The 21,452-nt window shown below is 44.4% G+C and overlaps 1 protein-coding gene across 3 annotated transcripts in view; it reads left to right on the forward strand.

Annotated features, from left to right (window-relative positions):
• The window catches only part of PHLPP2 (PH domain and leucine rich repeat protein phosphatase 2), a 134,835-nt gene that overhangs the window by 11,489 nt on the left and 101,894 nt on the right, over nucleotides 1-21,452 (forward strand). For all 3 annotated transcript variants that reach the window (XM_075073616.1, XM_075073618.1, XM_075073617.1), the window contains exon 2: nucleotides 10,684-10,817. In XM_075073616.1, coding sequence (XP_074929717.1) covers nucleotides 10,684-10,817 — 134 coding nt within the window. The remainder of the gene's footprint in view (nucleotides 1-10,683; nucleotides 10,818-21,452) is intronic.

Here is a 21,452-nt window from a genome sequence, read left to right on the forward strand (position 1 = left end):
TCCCCACCTCTGCTTTAGAACCTACAAGTCCACTCAGTCCTACTTCTTGTTCAGCCAATCACTTGGTTTGTTAATATTTATGGGAGATACTGCAGCCTGCTTCTTATTTATAATGTCATCTGAAAGTAGAGTGACCAGACAGCAAGTGTGAAAAATCAGGATGGGGGTAGGGGTGTGAGGGGGTAATAGGAGTCTTTGTAAGAAAAAGACCCAAAAAGCGGGACTGTCTCTCTAAAATTGAGACATCTGTTCACGCTACCTGAAAGTGAGAACAGGAGTTTGCATGACACTTTTGTTGCCAGTGGTGCAAGGTATTTACATGCCAGATATGCTAAATATTTGTATGCCCCTTCATGTTTCGGCCACCATTCCAGAGGATATGATTCCATGCTGATGATGCTCATTAAAAAAATAATGCTGTAATTAAATTTGTGACTGAACTCCTTGAGGGAGAATTGTAGGTCTCCTGTTCTGTTTTACTCACATTCTGCCATATATTTCATGTTATAGCAGTCTCGGATGATGACTCAGCACATGATGTTCATTTTAAGAACACTTTCACAGCAGATTTGACAAAATGCAAAAAAGGTACCATTGTGAGATTTCTAAAAATAGTTACAGCACTCAACCCAAGGTTTAAGAATCTGAAGTGCCTTCCAAAATCTGAGATGGACGAGATGTGGAGCACGCTTTCAGGAGTCTTAAAAGAGCAACATTCAGATGCAGAAACCACAGAACCCAAACCACCAAAAAAGAAAATCAGCCTTCTGCTGGTGGCATCTGACTCAGATGGTGAAAATGAACATGTGTCAGTCCGCTCTGCTCTCGATTATTGAGCAGAAACCATCATCAGCATGGACGCGTGTCCTCTGGAATGGTGATTGAAGCATGAATGGACATATGAATTATAGTGTATCTTGCAAGGCTAGCTACAACAGTACCATGCGAATGCCTGTTCTCACTTTCAGGTGATAGTGTCAACAAGAAGCGGGCAGCATTATCTTCTGCAAATTGTAACCAAACTTGTTTGTCTCAGCGATTGGCTGACAAGTGGACTTGTAGGCTCTAAAGTTTTATATTGTTTTGTTTTTGAATGCAGTTATTTTTTATACATAATTCTACATTTTTAAGTTGCACTTTCATGATGGAGATTTCACTACAGTACTTGTATTAGGTGAATTGAAAAATACTATTTCTTTTGTTTTTTTACAGTGCAAATATCTGTAATAATAAATATAAAGTAAGCATTATACACTTCGTATTCTGTGTTGTAATTGAAATCAATGTATTTGAAAATGCAGAAAACATCCAAAAATATTTAAAGAAATGGTATTCTATTATTGTTTAACCGCGTGATTAATTGCGATTAAATTTTTTAATTGCTTGATAGCCCTACAAAATATTTCAGAAAACCACGTGATGGGTCCCCCCGCCAGGGTGCCACCTGGAACTGGGTTAGCACTGAGCCCTCTAGCCCACTGGCTTGGACTCCCTCTCACACTTTGCTGCTGTGACAAGTTGCAAAGCCCTCCAAGCTTGCACTTTCACCAGGATGCACACAAATAGGGATGCACCCAGGCACATTGCAGGCTCTTTAACCACCAGCCTAGGCCCCCAGAGCAGTACCATCCTACCCTGGTCAAATCTGGCCAGTATATGGGTTTAAACCCCCGTCAGTCTCTCCCTCAATGTGAAGAGGACCATGCACGCTTGTGGTAACCAAGCTGAGATTTTCCACAGACACCTTAATCAAATGTACACTGGTTTGGCTTAAAACATAAAATAAGTTTATTAACTACAAAAGGATAGATTTTAAGTGATAGCAAACAGATTAAAGCAGACTACCTAGTAAATAAAACTGAAAACTGAGCTTAGCATATTAGATAGGTAGGATATGAATTAGCAAATGCTTCCTCTCTGTGATAAACAGGCTGGCAGATTCTTAAGGCACAACTTGCCTTGGCTTTGCAGCTTGGGTTCCCCAGATTTTTATACACAGACTGTCAGTCCTTTAGCCTGGGACCATCATTTTGCCCCCGTTCAGTCTTTATTCCTCAGGTGTTTCCAGATGTGTTATAGGGAGAGTGAGGTACCCACATGATGGCATTCTCCCTCTCCTGCACCCTGAACCCCTCATCCCCAGCCCCACCCCAGAGCCCACACCCCCATCCACAGCCCTCATCCAACCCTCTGCCCCAGCCCTGAGTCACCTTCCCACACTCTGAACCCCTCGACCCCACCACCACCACATATCACCTCCATACTGTGCACATAACAAAATTAATTCCGCACATGGATGTAAAAAATTGGAGGGATCACTGCCTTGAAGCCCTGTAGCTGTGGGAGTGGGGTTTGTCTGGCAAGACATTTCTATTTGCCACAAACCTGGAAAGGAATGAGAACATGATTACAGACAATTCCACGTGTGAGTTGTCTTCATGATTGGCCTTTTGAGTGGCAGGTCATAGGTTCTGGAGGAAATCTGAACTAAAGCTTTTTACATGGATGAACATTTTCCTGTTGCTTGCATGTACATCCTGATGACGCCTTCTCCATATGCTTGATGTTAAAATGTTCATAAGGTTCTACTGGGAGTAGACTAAAGCCCTTAGAAAGTCCACCCAATTTAATTCTAGTTTGCTGAGCAATGCTGTTCCAAGAGATCCATTTCCACACTGTGCCTTTTTTTCACATATGTGCTCAGATACCAAGTTGATGGGTGGCAATATAAGAACCTAAATAGATTTTAGAGATGTCCTGGCTGCATTGAAACTAGAAGGGCATGTCATGACTCACTTGATACAAGTAAGGCTGCCTCCAGGACCTGTCTTGTTTAATCTTTCCATCTGAGATATATACAGGGCAGCTACGTTGTGTCCCCTCCCAATTTCTTCTTACTGCCAGTGACAGTCTCCTTGCCTCAGCAAGCTTAGTTTTCTCCACTGTACCCAGTTGTGAACTTTTTTGTATCTAGTTGTTTTAAAATTTAGTTGTATAGTTCCCTTAGAATAGTTTTAATGTAGTTCAGAGGTGGGCAACTTATGGCACATGTGCCAAAGGCAGCACGTGAGCTGATTTTCAGTGGCACTCACACTGCCCAGGTCCCGGCCACCGGTCTGGGAGCTCTGCATTTTAATTTAATTTTGAATGAAGTTTCTTAAACATTTTAAAAACCTTATTTACTTTACATACAACAATAGTTTAATTATATATTATAGACTTATAGAAAGAGACCATATAAAAAAGTTAAAATGTATTACTGGCAAGAGAAACCTTAAATAAGAGTGAATAAATGAAGACTCGGCACACTCCTTCTGAATGGTTGCCGACCCCTGATGTAGTTTGTTAGTCCCAAATGGGACTTAGCTTAGGGATGGGATGCCCTAGTCCTCAGGTTTCAAACCTTGTGACTGTTGCAGGAAACCCACACTAGTCAGTGATCCCCACAGAAGCTGCTTGAAGTGCTTAGGGGAAACCCATATTAATGACAAGTGTTGCATTTGCAAGAGTTTCAGACCACAGACCAAGAAGGAGCGGGACATTCATCTCCGAGCACTCCTTGTAGAGTCAGCCCTTAATCTGGCCTCAGAGCTGGACTCTGCTCCTAGCATTGCGGCTTCCACTCTTAGCAGTGCGGTCCGGCTAAAAAGCAAAGAAAGACCGCGAGGAAAGGAGAGGACCGGAGGAGAGCAAAGACCCCAGAGGGACAGCTCTTCCCCTCCGGATGGAGGTCAGGCTCCGCCTCCTGCTGAGCAGCAGAGCCTACTCCAGGACCCGCCTGCCACCCCAGGGAGTGGCAGAGGCACTTGGCACCTAGTGGTGCCATCATGCCATGAAAGACATCCTATCCTTGCTGGTGCTGCCCATGCTGGCTACGACCGTACCCTGTTCAAGGGGTAAACCTGTCTTAAGATCCTTCCAGTGGTCTCCATCAGTACAGCACTGCTCCTCACTGCGGGAGGTGCCTCGTCAAAGCTTGTCTGAGCAATGACACCAGCCTGTGGACATGGACCGGCTGGCCTGCTGGAATTCCCGGTATCAGTCCACTGACTCCAGGCAGCGTGCCTCAGGCTCAAGGCGACAATCGCCAGAGGGCTGGTGCAGACCCAGAGAGGCACAGCACCAGTCTTCAGAGCCCCAGTGCTGGGAGCACCCGAGCCACTCGCTCAGCGCATGGCACTGCTCTGTGGGGTGGAGACATTGATCCCTGGAGTCATGTCACTGGTCACCAGACCTCCAGTACGGCTTACTGCAGGCACATTGACTGTCTCCTATTTATCGATCGATCCACTCATGCTCCCGAAGCATAAGGCATAGATCGCCGGAGTCCAGTTGCAGATCCTCTGGACGATGACGACGGTCATCGAGTTCGCGGCACCATGAGCCATCACCCTCTTACAGATCCTCAGCAGAGGCTTGGGGCCAGGGCTGACATGATTGGAGTAGACAGGCGGTCTCGGTATCGGCCTGGTCCTCCAGACATGTATCCCCTTCTTCAGGCTCTGACAGCGAGGAGGAGATCCTGCCTGCGGGCCAGGGCCGACCATCAGGGGCATTGGCATTCCCCACTGGGTCACCAGTGGCAGCATGGTCACAGGGACAGAAGCCTGCCCTTGGCAGCTCTGAAACCTCTGGGGATTTCTCCAACTATCTCAGGGGCTTAGGTCAGCATCGGGGCCATCTGACAAACAGTTGGCAACGGTCTCCCGCTCTTGGACTCGGACATGGAGTCAGAGCGGGATCCCCAGGTCCAGCCAGCCTCGCATGAGCCTCTGATGACAGAGGGGGCGGATTTGGCAGACCCATCCATACCTGCCTCCTCATCGTCTTCACCGATGAGGTGATAGTGAGATCTTCTCACCCAGTTCCCCAGAATGATGCTAAGGCTCACCAGGAGCTCTTAAAGAGGGTCACCTCCAACTTCTGGCTGGAAGCCGAGGAGTTGGCAGAGCCCTCGGACTTTTTGTTCCACGTACTCAGTACGGCAGTCCCAGCCAGGGTGGCATTGCCTGTGCATGAGGGGGTGGCAAAAATCACCAAGGCCCTGTGGCATACACCTTCCTCACTGCCATCCATCTCCAAGTGGGCAGAGCAGAAATACTACCTTCCCAGCAAGGGGTACGAGTATCTTTATACCCACCCTGCCCCAAATTCACTGCTTGTGTCAGCAGCCAATGAGTGTGACCCAACCAGGATCGATACTCAAGAACAAGCCTTCACTTCGGAGCCACCGTATATGGTATTCTACAAGAAGGTCCAGCTAGGCCCCATCTGGCTTTTCTGCCTCAGGTGGTGTCCCCTTTTCATGTCAACCAGGATATCTTCCTCCTGGTTTTCTGTCCAAAGCCACGCTCGACCAATGAGGAGAGGTGGCTGCACACTCTGGATGTCTGGTGCACCCTGGTGGTCTACCTCGAGCGCACCAAGCCCTTCTGCAGGTTGACCCAGCTCTTTATCGTGACAGCTGATAGGATGAAGGACCTTCCTATGTCCTCTCAGAGAATTTCGAATTGGATCACCACCTGCATTCGTATTTGTTATGAGTTGGCGCATGCTGTACCTCCACCAATAGTAAAGGTTTACTCGACTAGGGCTCAGGAGTCTTTGATTGCCTTCCTGGTGCACATCCCTGTCCAGGACATCTGCTGGGCCGTGACATGTCTTTGGTACACATGTTCACGATGCATTACGCAGTCACCAATCAAGCCAGAGATGACGCTGGGTTTGGCAGAGCTGTCTTATAGTCGAACACATCCATGAATTCCTATCTGCCTCTGGTGGTACTGCTTGGGAGTCACCTAAAATAGAATGGACATGAGCAAACACTCAAAGAAGAAAAGACAGTTACCTTTTTGTAACTGGTGTTCTTTGAGATGTGTTGCTCATGTCCATTCCATGACCCACCCTCCTTCCCCACGGTTGGAGTTTCCGGCAAGATGGAGCTGAAGGTTGGGGGGAGCCAGTGGGACCCCTTACGGCGCATATGCGTGCTACTCCAGAGGACACTAGAGCCTGTCCCCTACAAATACCACTGAGGGAAAAACTTCCAGTGCATGTGGTGAGCACACACACCTGCAATGTAATGGACATGAGCAACACATCTTGAAGAACACCAGTTACGAAAACGTAACTCTTTTTCTGAAGGAGAAGCCAAATTCACTTGTAACTAGAGTTTTTGTTCATTTAGGGATATCCCTTTTTTGAGTTGAGATTTTTGATATTTTATTTGTTTGGATCATTTTGTGCACTATCGAAGGTTTAAACCTAGTTACTTTTGTTAACATATAAAATAATATAGTCTGATCCGATGTATATACGTACACTCTCAAACTGTCACTTCAAAAGAGCTAATTTCCTAAAGCTGAAAATGGTTAGGAGCTGAATTGAATGGAAGGAAAAAGTTAAATATCAGTGTGAATGATGATTGGGAGTTGTTTAAGAGAACTTTTCTAGATGCTCCAAATCCGCACAATTCTGCAATCAATAAAGCAGGCTTTGTCAGTTTAAAAAAGAACTCCTGGTAAAGAAGTGAAGTGAAAGCAGTAATAAAAAACTTGAACAAAAAGGAAAATCTAACAAACGGAAAGAGAGGAAAGCTGATAGTAGTGATTGTATATTAAGCCATGAAGTATAGACACCGTATAAGAGAAGCTAAGTGTATTAATGAAAAATAATTGGCCAGTAGAAAAATGTTTTACAGTATATCAGGAACATAAGAAATTATAGCAATGGTATCTATTAATAGACGGATAATAAAATTGTTAATGTTGCAGAAAAGATGCGTTAAATGTTTGTTCTGTATTTGAGACAAAGCTGGATGACACATTCAATTTACAGCAATAATGAAATACTTTATATTTCCACATGTTATGTGATTGTAGTACAATTAATGCCAATTATCTTGGTTTTATGGAAAATAGGTCTTGTCAGACAAACTTGATCATGTTTTTTTGATGAGATTAAAAGTTACCACATTTATTTTGTCAACATAACATACTTTGGTAAGGCATTGTAGTATATAACATTATGAATAGTTACTGCTGTACAAAATGTAACACGTTAAATGGATCAAAAACTGGCTAAATGATAGATCTTGAAAAGTAATTGGGTGGCTGCCCCATTTACAATGGGGGATTTCTTAGTGAGGTCCTACAGGGATGTAATGATTGTGACCCAATTCTATTCAATATCTTTATCAATGATCTGGAAGTGAATGTAAAATCATTGCTGGTAAAATTTGCAGATGACACCAAAAGTTGGTGGATGGTAAATAATGATAGGTCAGTCATACAGTGCTCTCTGGACTGCTTGGTAAATGGGGTTTACTTGTATAACAAGTTTTAATATACTTAAATACAGTGTCATACATCTAGGAACCAAGAATGTAGGTCAAGCTTATAAGATGGAGAACTGTGGAATTTGGAAAGGAATAACTCGAAAAAGGACTTAGAGTCATAGTGGAAAACCAACTCAACATGAGCTCATAGTGCTTTATGTTGGCTAAGCAGGGGAATGTTGAGCAGTAGTAAGGAAGCACTATTACCTTGTTATACAGCATTGGTGAGACCACTTCTGGAACGTACTGTCCTCTTCTGGTGTTCACACTTCAACAAGGATGTTGAGAAATGGGAAAGGGTTCAGAAAGTGGTATAAGAATGATCTGAGGTCTGGTAAACCCGTTTTACATTGAAAGACTAAAGAAGCTTAATTTGTTCATTTTAAGAAAAAAGATTTAAGAGCCCACTCAATCCTGGTCTTTAAATACATACATAGGGAGAAGATTTCTTATAGTAGATGCCTCTTTAAGCTGGCAGACAAAGAGTATGTCTACACTACGAAATTAAGTCAATTTAATAGAAGTTGATGTTTTAGAAATCGATTTTATACAGTTGATTGTGTGTCCCCTCACTAAACGCATTAAGTCGGCAGAGTGCGTCCACCGTACTGAGGCTAGCGCTGACTTTCGGAGTGTTGCACCGTGGGTAGCTATTCCATAGTTACTTCAGTCTTCGCTGCCCATTGGAATTCTGGGTTGAGCTCCCAATGCATAATGGGGCGAAAACATTGTTGTGTGTGGTTTTGTGTACATGTCATCAGGCCCCCCCCCCCCCCACCGTGAAAGCAACGGCAAACAATCGTTTCTCACCTTTTTTCCTGGGTTACCCGTGCAGATGACATACCACGGCAAGCATGGAGCCCACTCAGCTCACTGTCACCATATATCTCCTGGTGTGCTGCTGGCATATGCGGTACTGCATTGCTACATAGCAGCAGCTCATTGCCATCGCGGGAGCAGATGGTGCAATGTGACTGCTAGTCGTTGTCATCGTTTCCTGAGTGCTCCTGGTCGACCTCAGTGAGGTCGATCAAGGGTGCCTGGAGAGACATGACTGCTCCTCACAGACCTTGGTGAGGTTGGTCAAGGGCACCTGAACATAAATGAGAGTGACTCCAGGTCATTCTCTTCTTTAAGTTTTGTCTCATGGAGATTCAGTCCTGCCGGGAATATCATGTGAGCTGGAGGGTTCTGCCTCAGGTTGCTCTCCCAGCCTGCAGCACCTCGCGTTTGTGCCTACCCCTTGCTCCCATGGCTTGTGAAGCATGGACAGTAGTAAGGAGCAGTTCAATTATAGCCTGAGGAAGTTCAGAATGGTAGTAGAATTTGCATTTGGATGTTTAAAAGCACGCTAGTGCAGTTTACTGACTCGGTTAGACCTCAGCGAAACCAATATTCTTATAGTTATTACTGCTTGCTCTGTGTTCCACAATATATGTGAGAGTAAGGGGGAGATGTTTATGGTGGGGTGAGAAGTTGAGGCAAATTGCCTGGCCACTGATTACGTGCAGCCAGACACCAGGGCGGTTAGAAGAGCACAGCAGGGAGCACTGCGCATCAGAGAGGCTTTGAAAACCAGTTTCATGACTGGCCAGGCTACGGTGTGAAAGTTTTGTTTGTTTCTCCTTGATCAAAACCCGCCCTCTTGGTTCACTCTACTTCCCTGTAAGCTAGCCACCCTCCCCTCCCCCCTTTGATCACCGCTTGCAGGGGCAATAAAGTCGTTGTTTCAAATTCATGCACTCTTTATTAATTTGTCACACAAATGGGGGGATAACTGCCAAGGTAGCTCGGGTAGGGTGATGGAGGAGGGAAGGACAAGGCCACATTGCACTTCAGAAATTATTAAATGCTAGTTTTCTGTTGATTGGGCAGTCCTCTGGGGTGGAGTGGAGTTCTGATAGCACGGATTCCTCTCCCCATACAGCGATCAGATCCAGTACTTCCCGTTCGGTCCATGCTGGAGCTCTTTTGCGATTCTGGGACTCCATGGTTACCTCTGAGCTTGGCATGCTGACCAAACGGGAAATGAAATTCAAAAGTTTGCGGGGCTTTTCCTGTCTACCTGGCCAGTGCATCTGAGTTGAGAGTGCTGTCCAGAGCGGTCACAATGAAGCACTCTGGGATAGCTCCTGGAGGCCAATACTGTTGAATTGCATCCACACCACCCCAAATTCGACCCAGCAAGGTCGATTTCAGCGCTAATCCTCTCGTCGGGGAGGAGTACAGAAATTGATGTTAAGAGCCCTTTAAGTCGACAAAAATGGCTTCATCGTGTGGACGGGTGCAGAGTTAAATCGATCTAACACTGCTAAATTCAACCTAAACTCATAGTGTAGACCAGGGCTAAGTCACAACAGGATCCAAAGGGTAGAAGTTGAAGCTAGATAAATTCAGATTAGAAATGAGAATTTTTAAAAGTTAAGATGATTAATCATTTCAACAGCTTATCTAGGAATGTGATGGATTCTTCATCATTTGCTGTCTTTAGATCATGACTGGTCTCTTTCTGAAAGAGATGCTGTAGCTTAACCAGAAGTTATGGGCTTCTTGCAGAAATTACCATGTCTGTTACCTAGGAGGTGAGACTAAATGATCATAATGATCCCTTCTGGCCTTAAAATCCACGAAGCTTGTTGTTTCAGAGAGACACCTTGCGCCCCCTCGCCTCTCCCCCCCTTTTCTCTTTATTCAAATTGTTAGTCCTAGTGTAGTTCCTGCTGCCTGTTTTAGTTATGGGATGTTTTTTCTTTGGGAACATCCCTCAAGCTCTCTGCTCTCTAGGAGTGAGAATTCTGCATGGATGTGGGATCTTTCGAGAAGGGGGAATGACTTATCTTGTCACTCTAATTCTCTGAAGAAACCTTCTCACAGGATTCTCTCTCATGTGCTGTCCTGCCAGCTGTATTTGGAAGGGAACTTTCTTGAAATGGGGTTTCTTTCATTTTTGTACATGGTCTTTTTGGAGCATAATTTTTAAATCCTTTTTGATTAGTGATATGCTGCTTTTTTTTTTCCCCCATGTTATCTCTGCTTTCTGCTCAGCCAGAAACTGTCTGAAAGATATGAATGGCAATCATTAGAATCCTGGGTGATGCATGATCACCAGGGTGGGTCTTGTGTGACCCCCTGTCCTTAGTGATCAACAGATTTAGTATTTGAAGTGTTCATCTTTCTCAAACTAGGGATCACAGGCCCCAGGAATGAGTCCTTGTCAGATGATATCTTCAGAGAAGCAGAAAGACCAAGTCGTTGCTCTTTTTGCACTGTAACTATCATAAAAAAAAAAAAGTTCATTCTTTTACATCCCTACTAAACTCATTTCTTCTTGTGGATTGTGTTACTAGGAGGCTGGAGCCTGCAGAGAAACCCCTTCAGATTGTGTATGAGTACTTGGCTGGGCTCGGCTTTGAGGATCTTGTGAGAATACAGGAAGAGGCAGCAAACTCTGATCTCAGCTGCATGATTCGCTTTTACAATGGTAAGAATTTGCATATGACAGATCACATCAGACACCTAACATGTATCACTGGATACTGCTTTTAGAAATAAGCTGCCACGGTTATTAAGAGAAACATTTTACAAATCAGATCTTTTGTTGCTCTCTCTCAAGAGCATTTGTTGTGGGATGAAACAGACCCCTGGGGAGTGCTGTTTTGGCTTATATCTTTATTTTTATTGTTTGTGTTACCATAGTGCCACAAAGCTCCACTGCACAAAGCGTTAAACATTTGAAGATGCAATTCCTGCCCTGAAGAGTTTACAATGAAAATGACCCTTGAATCAAGGGAAAAGAGGGATGCAGTAAAATACTTGTTTATAATTTTAAAAAGTGCAAAGTGCCAGCTAACCCTGTCTGACCCCTTAATCAGCTAATATAAGTGAATCACAGAGGTGAGTCTCGAGAGCTTTGGACGAATGGTTATGATGGCCTTATGGATCAGTTGGGGAAGATGTTGCATGCCATAAAGGTTAACATGGAAGAAGACATAGTAGTGTTTGCAGAATCATAGGACTGGAAGGGACTTTGAGAGGTCATGTAGTCCAGTCCCCTGCACTCATGGCAGGACTATTATCTAGACCATCCCTGATGGCTGTTTGTCTAACCTGTGCTTAAAACTCTCTAATGATGGAGATTCCACAACTTCCCTAGGCAGTTTATTCCAGTGCTTAACCACCCTGACAGGAAGTTTTTCCTAATGTCCAACCTAACCCTCTCTTGCTGTAATTTAAACTCATTGCTTCTTGTCCTATCCTCAGAGGTTAAGAACAACAATTTTTCTCCCTCCTCCTTGTAACAACCTTTTATGTACTTGAAAACTGTTATCATGTCCCTGAGTCTTCTCTTTTCCAGACTAAACAAACCCAGTTTTTTCAATTTTCCCTCATAGGTCATGTTTTCAAGACCTTTAATAACTTTTGTTGCTCTTATCTGGATTTTCTCCAATTTGTTCACACCTTTCCTGGAATGTGGGGCCCAGAATTGGACACAATACTCCAGTTGAGTCCTAATCAATGTGGAGTAGAGTGGAAGAATTACTTCTCGTGTCATGCTTACATCCTGCAAATACATCCGAGAATGTTTGCTTTTTTTGCAACAGTGTTACACTGTTGACTCATATTTCATGTAAGAAGCTGCCAAATAGGCGGAAGAGACTGGCTTGATTGGTTGAACAGGAAGACTAGGGGTGAAGCATTAGGAGATGGTAGGTGCAGAAGAAGAAGAGAATGAGGGAAACTGTTAAAATTAAAGGGTTACTTGATTTTCTAATGCATTAACTGGTTCTCCTCTTGATGTGTTTCAGGGAAAGTTTAAAGTGTTTCATGATAGTCACTCTATAGTGGACCACACTTAGCTGTGTTATACTGAAAAAGGAAAGCAAGGGTAATTAATTTAACTCTTTGGGCCTGAGACCCACCACCTTACCAATATCACAGGAAGGAACAATGTTCAAGACAGAAGATGGTGGGGGCCTGGCCAATGGGTTTATGCTGTCTGGACAGAAAGAAGAGGATGGATCATAATGTAATCTAGTAAGTAATAGTATGATTTAGACACAGTCTGGATTTGTGAGGTGAAAGAAGGAGGAGTCAGAGAAGGCGATTGAGAAAGATATCATTAGTGACAGAGTGGAGAGGGTTTGGGAGGAAATATCAGGAATTTGTTTTTGAGTATGTTAAACATGATGTGGCAGTTTAACATTTAGGAGGAAATGACATATGGGCAGATATGTGGCAGCAGGTGGAAGCAGACACTCTGGAGTGGAGAGGTATCTCAGAGTCTTCGGCATAAGATAGTAGTTGAAACTGTGTAGCTGGGTAAAATCACCCACAAAGAGATCATAAAGGAAAAAGAGTTTAGGACTGAGGATAGAATTTTGGAGGACCATATAGAAAGTGACAGAAGAGGATGAATTAAAATATGCTGAAGGAGTGATCTGAGAGGTAGGAGAATCATGCGAAGACAGTCCCAAAAGTCAAGATGGCAAGATTTCAAGTAGTGTATGGTTGAGAGTGGCAACCAGAAGAAATGTCAGAGGATGAGGATTGAGTACAGGCCCTGGATTTGGGTCAAGAAAAGTCAGAGGAAACATTGCTGAGAACGGTTTTGGTGGAGTCACTTCAATCATGTCGGGCAACACCTCCAAGAGGGCACAACAGCAGGCTTGCAGCAATTTTATTGATTTCCTCTCCCACGCTCACCCCTACACACTTTTGATGTTGTTTCCCTTATCCCCTCTCCTGTTTCCTTCAGGTGTTAGGGGCAATTTCTTTTCAGCTGGTAACAAGTTCCTTAGTCCAACCATCAGGCCATAAGGGTTGTAAGAACATGAATGGGGGAAGCTGCTGGTAGAGAACCTTCTATCCTGGCCAGTAAGGTAGGTACAGAGATGCTAGTATGATGAATTTGCTCACAATGAGGGCCTGCAGGATTGGTTAGTGGTATGGTCACAGAGACCTGGGAGCCTTCAGGGGCAGGGAACTTACTAGACGGCTGTAAAATAGATACAGAGAGCATGAGGTGGGGGCTACCTCTAAACTAGACATGAGAGGAGGGAGATCAGGGTACTTCCTAGACTAGATAGATAAACATAGGAATCTAAGCGTTTGTCAGGGAATCTTCTGTGCTCTGACAGCAGCTCAGCTGCCAGTAGAAAGATAGTGTCTTGCTGAGTCACCATGCTGGTCACTGAGGTCATGATGTGATAGATAACAATGAATCTTTTAGCCAGGTGGGATGGACACAGCATGAGGAAGGAACGACATTTTCTGTCCTGGGGATTTGCCTTGATTGCAGCCATTGGGGACCACCTATTGGTAAAAATGCATCAGCGCAAACTGGCTGCTTGTTGGTAGTGCTACCTATAGTGATAAGACTGTTTCTTCTTCAAGTGATGATCCCTATGGTGGAACAAGGTCAGCTCCCAGACTAGTGCACTGGGCAGCACAGCATGGCGAGGAGGTGACCAGCCCTCTGTGGAGAAAGAAGTGGTTCAGGACTATTTAGAAAAGCTAGATGAGCACAAGTCCATGGGGCTGGATGTGCTGCATCCGAGGGTGCTAAAGGAGTTAGCAGTTGTGATTGCAGAGCCATGGCCATTATCTTTGAAAACTAATGGCGATGAGGCGAGGTCCCGGATGACTGGAAAAAGGCTAATGTAGTGCCCATCTTTAAAAAAGGGAAGGAGGAGGATCTGGGAAACTACAGGCCAGTCAGCCTCACCTCAGTCCCTGGAAAAATCATGGAGCAGGTCCTCAAGGAATCAATTCTGAAGCACTTGCAGGAGAGGAAAATGATCAGGAACAATCAGCATGGATTCACCAAGGGCAAGTCATGCCTGACTAAAACTCTAATTGCTTCTTGATGAGGAGATACTGGGTATTGGATGAGGGGAAGAAGTGAATGTGTTATAATCATTAGACTTAGCAAAGCTGTTTGATATTGGTCTCCAGACAGTAATTCTTGCAGCAGTTAAAGACGTTATGAGCTGGATGATGCGACTCATTAAGGTGAATATGAATAAAAGCTAGGCTATCGGTCGGAGATCCATGGGTAGTTGATTCCATGCCTCACATGTCTAGTTGGAGCGCACGGTATAAGCAGAAGTGCCCACAGGGGTCGGATCCCGGGCCAGTTTTCTGTCAGTTCTTCCATTAATGATTGGAGGATGCATGGACTCTGCACTATCAGCAAGTTTGCAGATGACCACTAAATTGGGTGGAGCCCGGTAGATACGGAGAGATCCCTGGACAAATTGGAGGATTGGGCCAAAAGAAACCCGAAATGCAGTTCACACAAGGACAAGGTGCAAGGTCCTGCACTATAGGATGGAAGTCCAATGCACTGTACAAGATTAGGGCGACCGAATGCTAGAGCATTTGCAGGAAAGGACCTAGGGGTATACAGTAGACGAGAGCTGGACTATCGAGATTGACGTGTGCCTTGTATGATCCAAGAAGGCTAACGCAATTTGGGGCATGATTAAGTAGAGGGCCATATTGCCAGCAGATGGAGGATGTGACATTCCCTCTAATTCGGCATATGGGAGAGGCCCATCTGGAGCCTTGTGATCCAGTTTTTGCCCCCACAACAAGAAGGAATGTGGAAATGGAAAAGAGCCCGGAGGGAACAAAAATGATTAGAGGGGCTGGAGAAATGACTTATGAAGGAGAGGAAGCTGAAGAGGGAACTGGAATTAGTTTAGCTGCAGAAGAAGGAGAATGAGGGGGATTATGAAGTTGCTTACAAACTACTGAAAGGGGTCAAAGGGATGGATCTGACTAGTTTAATGTAGCAGATGACAGAACAAAGGAGTAATGATCTACAAGTATGCAGTGAGGGGAGTTATAGGGTTCTGGTTAATTAGGAAAAACTTTTTCACTAGGAGAGTGGTGAAGCACTGGAATGGGCACCCCACATTAGGAATCCAGATAGGGATCACACATCTCAAAGAACCTCCAGGTACAGTAAGTAATTTTCTCTTTCAGTTGCTTATAACTTTAACCACTCTGACTTACATTTCCCATTAAGGGTATCTTCCTCAGGCTGATTGTTTTTTAAAAGTTTCAGCAAGAATTGTTCAATCATTTCTGAGACTGAGGTAATGGAAAAATACATTTTGCCAATGTTAAAAATATATATATATTACAACTACTTAGTTGAGAAGCTCTGAAAAGATGTTGCCCTTTCCAGTATCCCCTGCCATGTTTGTTGTTGTTTCTTGTTTAGCAGTAGGCCAAGCAGGTATTGTGAGGGTCTCACTGCTGCTGAAATCTGTCAGGCTGCTCTTACAAGATGTCTGTAGTCTTGGTCCAAAATCTCACAAGATTTCGACTTAATCTGAGCTGGAAACCACTCGTCAAGCTTTAGATCTACCCCAGAACCAAAAATATGAACCAGAACAGCTCAGCCTCCCCAAATTCACTGAGGTACCATTTCTGTATTCTGTGGCCTGTTCCATATGTAAGTCTGGATGGCTCACAATTAGTTTACCTTCAAATCACAATGAAGTGAATAATTTTTCTAAATTTCTCATCTGTTTTCTTTCCTTGTTGCAGTTTTGAGCCCCAAAGAGTCCAGAAAGTGAGTATGTGAGCAGTGATCGGGCTTACATATCCCTGAGGAGGCTAAGTGACACAGTAATAGAACCTCAGTTGATTTTTGGGTGGCCTTGTGGCATGATTGGTGAGGTTTAAGAGATTTACTTTTTCTATATTAAAATATTGTGACAAATTCCTTGATTGGTTGTATCACAGGTACTTTCACTGTAGGGGGCTCGGTGTTGTCTGAAAGAATAAGATTTTAAATCTTTGGTTGGGGCATTATTCACAATCTGCAAAAGAGGCTGTGCTAAAGAAAGTCAGGGGCATTACTAGAAGCAGCAAGGAGAAGTTAGGAGCCTGGCTTCAGCAGGAAGCTTTAGGTTGTCAACTTTCTTGCTTCTCATTCAGGTAGCAGGCAACTCCTTATATTGGGGAGTGCTTGTTCAATGTTGGGTTTAGCCATTTTTTAGTCTTCTTTAAAAGCTTTTTCATAAAACCTTACCTGGTACATCACCAGCAAGATGAAGGTTAACCGTTTGAGAGGAGTCAGTGCTGAATACAGCAATGCACAGACAATCCAGGAAGTTTTTGGAAAGTCTAGGGGACAATTTCCTGGTGCAAGTGCTGGAGGAAATGACTAGGGGCCATGCTCCTCTTGACCTGCTGCTTACAATCAGGGAAGAATTGGTAGGGGAAGTAGAAGTGGGTGGCAACCTGGGCAGCAGTGACCATGAGATGGTTGAGTTCAGGATCTTCACAAAAGAAAGAAAGGAGAGTAGCAAAATATGGACCCTGGACATCAGAAAAGCAGACTTGGACTCCATTAGGGAACTGATGGGCAGGATCCTCTGGGAGGCTAATATGAGGGGGAAAGGAGTCCAGGATCGCTGGCTGTATTTTAAAGAAGCCTTATTGAGGACGCAGGAACATACCATCCCGATGTGCAGAAAGAATAGCAAATATGGCAGGTGACCAGCTTGGGTTAACAGTGAAATCTTTCGTGAGCTTAAACTCAAAAAGGAAGCTTACAAGAAGTGGGAATTTGGACAGATGACTAGGGAGGAGTATAAAAATATTGCTAGAGCATGCAGGGGCGTAGTCGGAAAGGCCAGGCACAATTGGAGTTGCAGCTAGCAAGGGATATGAAGGCTAACAAGAAGGGTTTCTACAGGTATGTTCGCAACAAGAAGGTGGTCAGGGAGAGTATGGGACCCTTAATGAGCAGGGGAGGCAACCTAGTGACATATGATGTGGAAAAAGCTGAAGTACTCAATGCTTTTTTGCCTTGGTCTTCACAGACAAGGTCAGCTCCCAGACTGCTGTACTGGGCAGCACAGTATGGGGAGGAGTGAGCAGCCCTTAGTGGTGAAAGAACAGGTTAAGGACTATTTAGAAAAGCTGGACATGCACAAGTCCATGAGTCCAGATATAATGCACCCAAGAGTGCTGAGGGAGTTGGCTGATGTGATTACAGAGCCATCGGCCATTATTTTTGAAAATTCATGGGGATTGGGGGAAGTCCCGGACAATTGGAAAAAGGCAAATATAGTGCCCCTATGTAAAAAAGGGAAGAAAGGGAACCTAGGGAACTACAGACCAGTCAGCCTCACTTCAGTCCCTGGCAAAATCATGGAGCAGGTCCTCAAGGGAATCTGTTTTGAAGCACTTGGAGGAGAGAGAGGTGTTCAGGAACAGTTAACATGGATTCACCAAGGGCAAATCATGCCTGACCAACCTGATTGCCTTCTCTGATGAGATAACTGGCTCTGTGGATGTGGGGAAAGCGGTGGATGTGCTATATCTTAACTTTTGCAAAGCTTTTGATATGGTCTCCCACATATTCTTGCCAGCAAGTTAAAGTAGTATGGATTGGATGAATGGACTATAAGGTGGATAGAAAGCTGGCTAGATTGTCAGGCTCAACGGGTAGTGATCAACAGCTTGGTGTCTAGTTGGCAGCCAGTATCAAGCAGAGTGCCCTGGGGTTGGTCCTGGGGCTGGTTTTGTTCAACATCTTTATTAATGACCTGCATGATGGGATGAATTGTAACCTCAGCAAGTTTTCAGGTGACACTAAGCTGGCGGGAGAGGTAGATATGCCGGAGGGTAGGGATAGGGTCCAGAGCGACCTAGACAAATAGGAGGATTGGGCCAAAAGAAATCTGATGAGGTTCAACAAGGAGAAGTGCAGAGTCCTGCACTTAGGAAGGAGGAATCCCATGCATCGCTACAGGCTGGGGACCAACTGGCTAAGCAGCAGTTCTGCAGAAAAGGACCTGGAGATTACAGTGGACGAGAAGCTGTATATGAGTCAGCAGTGTGCCCTCATTGCCAAGAAGGTAGTATATTGGACTGTATTAAGAGGAGCATTGCTAGCAGATCAAGGGAATTTGTTATTCCCCTCTATTCGGCACTGGTGACGCCACACCTGGAGGATTATGTCCAGTTTTGGCCCCCCCTCTACAGAAGGGATGTGGACAAATTGGAGAGAGTCCAGCGGAGGTCAATGAAAATGATTAGGAGTTGGAGCACACTACTTACGAGGAGAGGCTGAGGGAACTGGGGTTATTTAGTCTGCAGAAAAGAAGAGTGAGCGGGGATTTGATAGCAGCCTTTAACTACCTGAAGGGGGGTTCCAAAGAGGATGGAGTTAGGCTGTTGTCAGTGTTGGCAGATGACAAAATAAGAAGCAACGGTCTCAAGTTGCAGTGGGGGAGGTCTAGGTTGGATATTGGGAAACACTATTTCAGTAGGAGAGTGGTGAAGCATTGGAATGGGTTACGTAGGGAGGTGGTGGAATCTCCATCCTTAGAGGTTTTTAAGGCCCGGCTTGCCAAAGCTCTGGCTGGGATGATTTAGTTGGTGTTGGTCCTGCTTTGAGCAGGGGATTGAGCTAGATGACTTTCTGAGGTCTCTTCCAACCCTGATGTTCTATGATTCTATGAAAGCAGAGCTCCAGGGTCGGGACCATAGTGATGTGGGTTGCTAACCAATGTGCTGCTCTGTGTTGTACCAGCTGGAGTTGTGTTCAGATTGTGTCCTTGAAGTTCATATCTAGGAATGAAGTAATCAAGCCTGGAGGTCATGAATCCATGGCTCACCTTGGCCATGTATGTGCACCCATCCTAGTAGGTAACCCTCAAATGGAAGTGTGTTTATTTTATCTTATGTTGTGTGTTATGTTATTTTTTCTGCTACAGCTATTTGTTCATCCAGTAGCACTAAGGAGACAGAAGAATATCCAGGCTGGGGACAAAGCTGATAACGTGAGGAAAGATGCTGTTAATTTTGGGGGATACTGGAGAGGAGTCAAGTTCTTGTGATGCTGGTAGGAAAAGGAAAGCACTTCCATCCATCTTGCCTAATTTCAGCTTCAGCCAGCTGTTCTTCATCTGAGAGCTGATTTCATCTTAGACATTGAGAGAGTGCCGTTTACATTTGACCTAAAGGAGATGTAGAGCTTAGTGGTGGTTGTATGCTGCTGACACTTCGGCGTGTGTTATCTTGGCAGCCTTCCCAACAGTTTCACATAGACATTGAATGATATGGGAGAGAGGATTGAACCTTGTGAGACTCCACAGGTGTGAGTATGGAGCAGAGGAACAGTTGCCCATAATGAACCTATGTTTTGAGCCATATCAGGGAGATACTATTCACTCTTGCAGCGTCTTGGGGGTAGGACAGGAGTATTTGGTCAGTGATACCAAATGATGCAGACATGTCCAGCAGGAAAAGTATGGATGTGTTTCCATTGTCATTGAGAAGAGCAGCAAGTGCTGTTTCTGTACCATGCACTGACTTGAAGCCTGTCTGAGAGAGAGAGAGGTTTTTTGGTAGCTTCTTGATTGATTTGCTTCGAAAGAGGAGTTTATACACTGATAGCAGGATATTTGTGAGATATCTAGCATTGAGCAGCGGTTCTTTAGTTACAGTCCAACTATTCCACATTAGGGTGGGGTGGTAAATTCCCCTTGCCAAAGGGGGTGCTGAGCTGCTTTATACTTAGTCATCTCCTGTGCCCTGTAACCCGGGGCTCTTGACAGAAAATACATACAGTACAGGGCCACTGAGATCATGTTATAGTACGAGGAAAGGTAGATGAGTGATGTCGTTCTGTGTGGGCCTTTGGATAGGTCAAGCCAGGTGGAAGGGGGATATCAGTGCAATGCTGGTGTGTGTAAAATATATCCAATATAATATTACACGCTCTTCTTTGAATAATACTTGCCTTTTATTATAGTAGATTTCATTCATTTTTTCTTTTTGGATCTGTATTAATTTTTTCGTTGCTAGAAAATCAACAATGCAGCAATGGGACTAGAGGGATGGATTACAGATCCTAATCATGAGTCTGATAAAAGTTAGGTATATATATTTTTGATTGAAGTTTAGTTTTTCTTTTAATCCACAGTATTTACTGTAATTGGAATTCCTGATTTATGTATTCTGACTAGATCTGATCCCAATTTGTCTATGGGAAGCCCAGCTGCTGCGTTAGTTTTGCTCTGTGACTCAGATTAGGATGTTCTGGTAGTGACTAGATCTGATCTGGCTCTAGGAAACGGATTCCTTAGAGTTCCTTCACCCCTTTAACCTGAGAAGTATGTGCAAATAATCACTGCATAAGCACAGCAGAAACTTCTTCAGCATTAATGTATTCTAATCTCTGGTTTCGAGATAGCAGAACAGTTGGTTTGCCACACAACAAAAAATGTAGCTAAGTCTGAGCAAAAGGGACGAAAACATGCACACATAGATGAGTCAGGAGGCGAGGAGAAAGTGCTGAAATGCTTTGTTGTTCCTGGAAAGATTCATCCAAAGAGTACGGATGGAAACTCCATCACTTCCACCATACCCCTCACCTGTGAAGTCCCACAAAGATCCGTTGTCTTGTTGGTCTTATCATCTCTACATGGAGCCAATAGGTGAACTAGTAAGATGACATGGGCTCACCTGCCAGAATATGCAGATGAGAGAGACAGGTCTATTTATCTTTCCCCACATATAACTATACCACTATCATCAAGGTGGCCCAGTGCTTGGATGAGATCAGTTCATGGATGAAGAACAGCTGATGGAAGCTGAACCTGAGCAAGAGAGAGGGTCTGCTGGTGGATAGAAGAAAGTGCTCTGAAGAGTTTGCAGTGACATTGCAGTCTCCTTTGGTAGAAAGTAGACAACCTCAATTGGTCAGTTCACTCCACTGTTTAAAAGTGCTGCTAGATTCTTCCCTGATCTAAACTCTCTCATAGCATCATCCCCTAGTAACACTTTCTACCATCTCTATTTGGCTAGCAGCAGATTCCATCCTATTTTAGGAGATGCTGACCTGGCCTCAGTTATACATGCTTTCATTACCTCTCACGTAGACTACAGCAATGCGCTATACTTGAGCATGAAGCCATCAGCTCTTATGATCCTTCAGCTAGTACAGAATGCTGCAGTGCATCTCAGAAATACAGGCTACTGTGAGCACATGAAATCTGTCCTCCATTCTCTCCATGTTGGCTTCCCACAGAATATTGAGTGAAGTTCAGGTCTCAGTCGTGATCATCAAGATCCTGAACTCAGA

The sequence above is a fragment of the Chelonoidis abingdonii genome, chromosome 19 (assembly GCF_003597395.2).
Source record: "Chelonoidis abingdonii isolate Lonesome George chromosome 19, CheloAbing_2.0, whole genome shotgun sequence".
In the NCBI taxonomy this organism is placed as follows: Eukaryota; Metazoa; Chordata; order Testudines; family Testudinidae; genus Chelonoidis; species Chelonoidis abingdonii.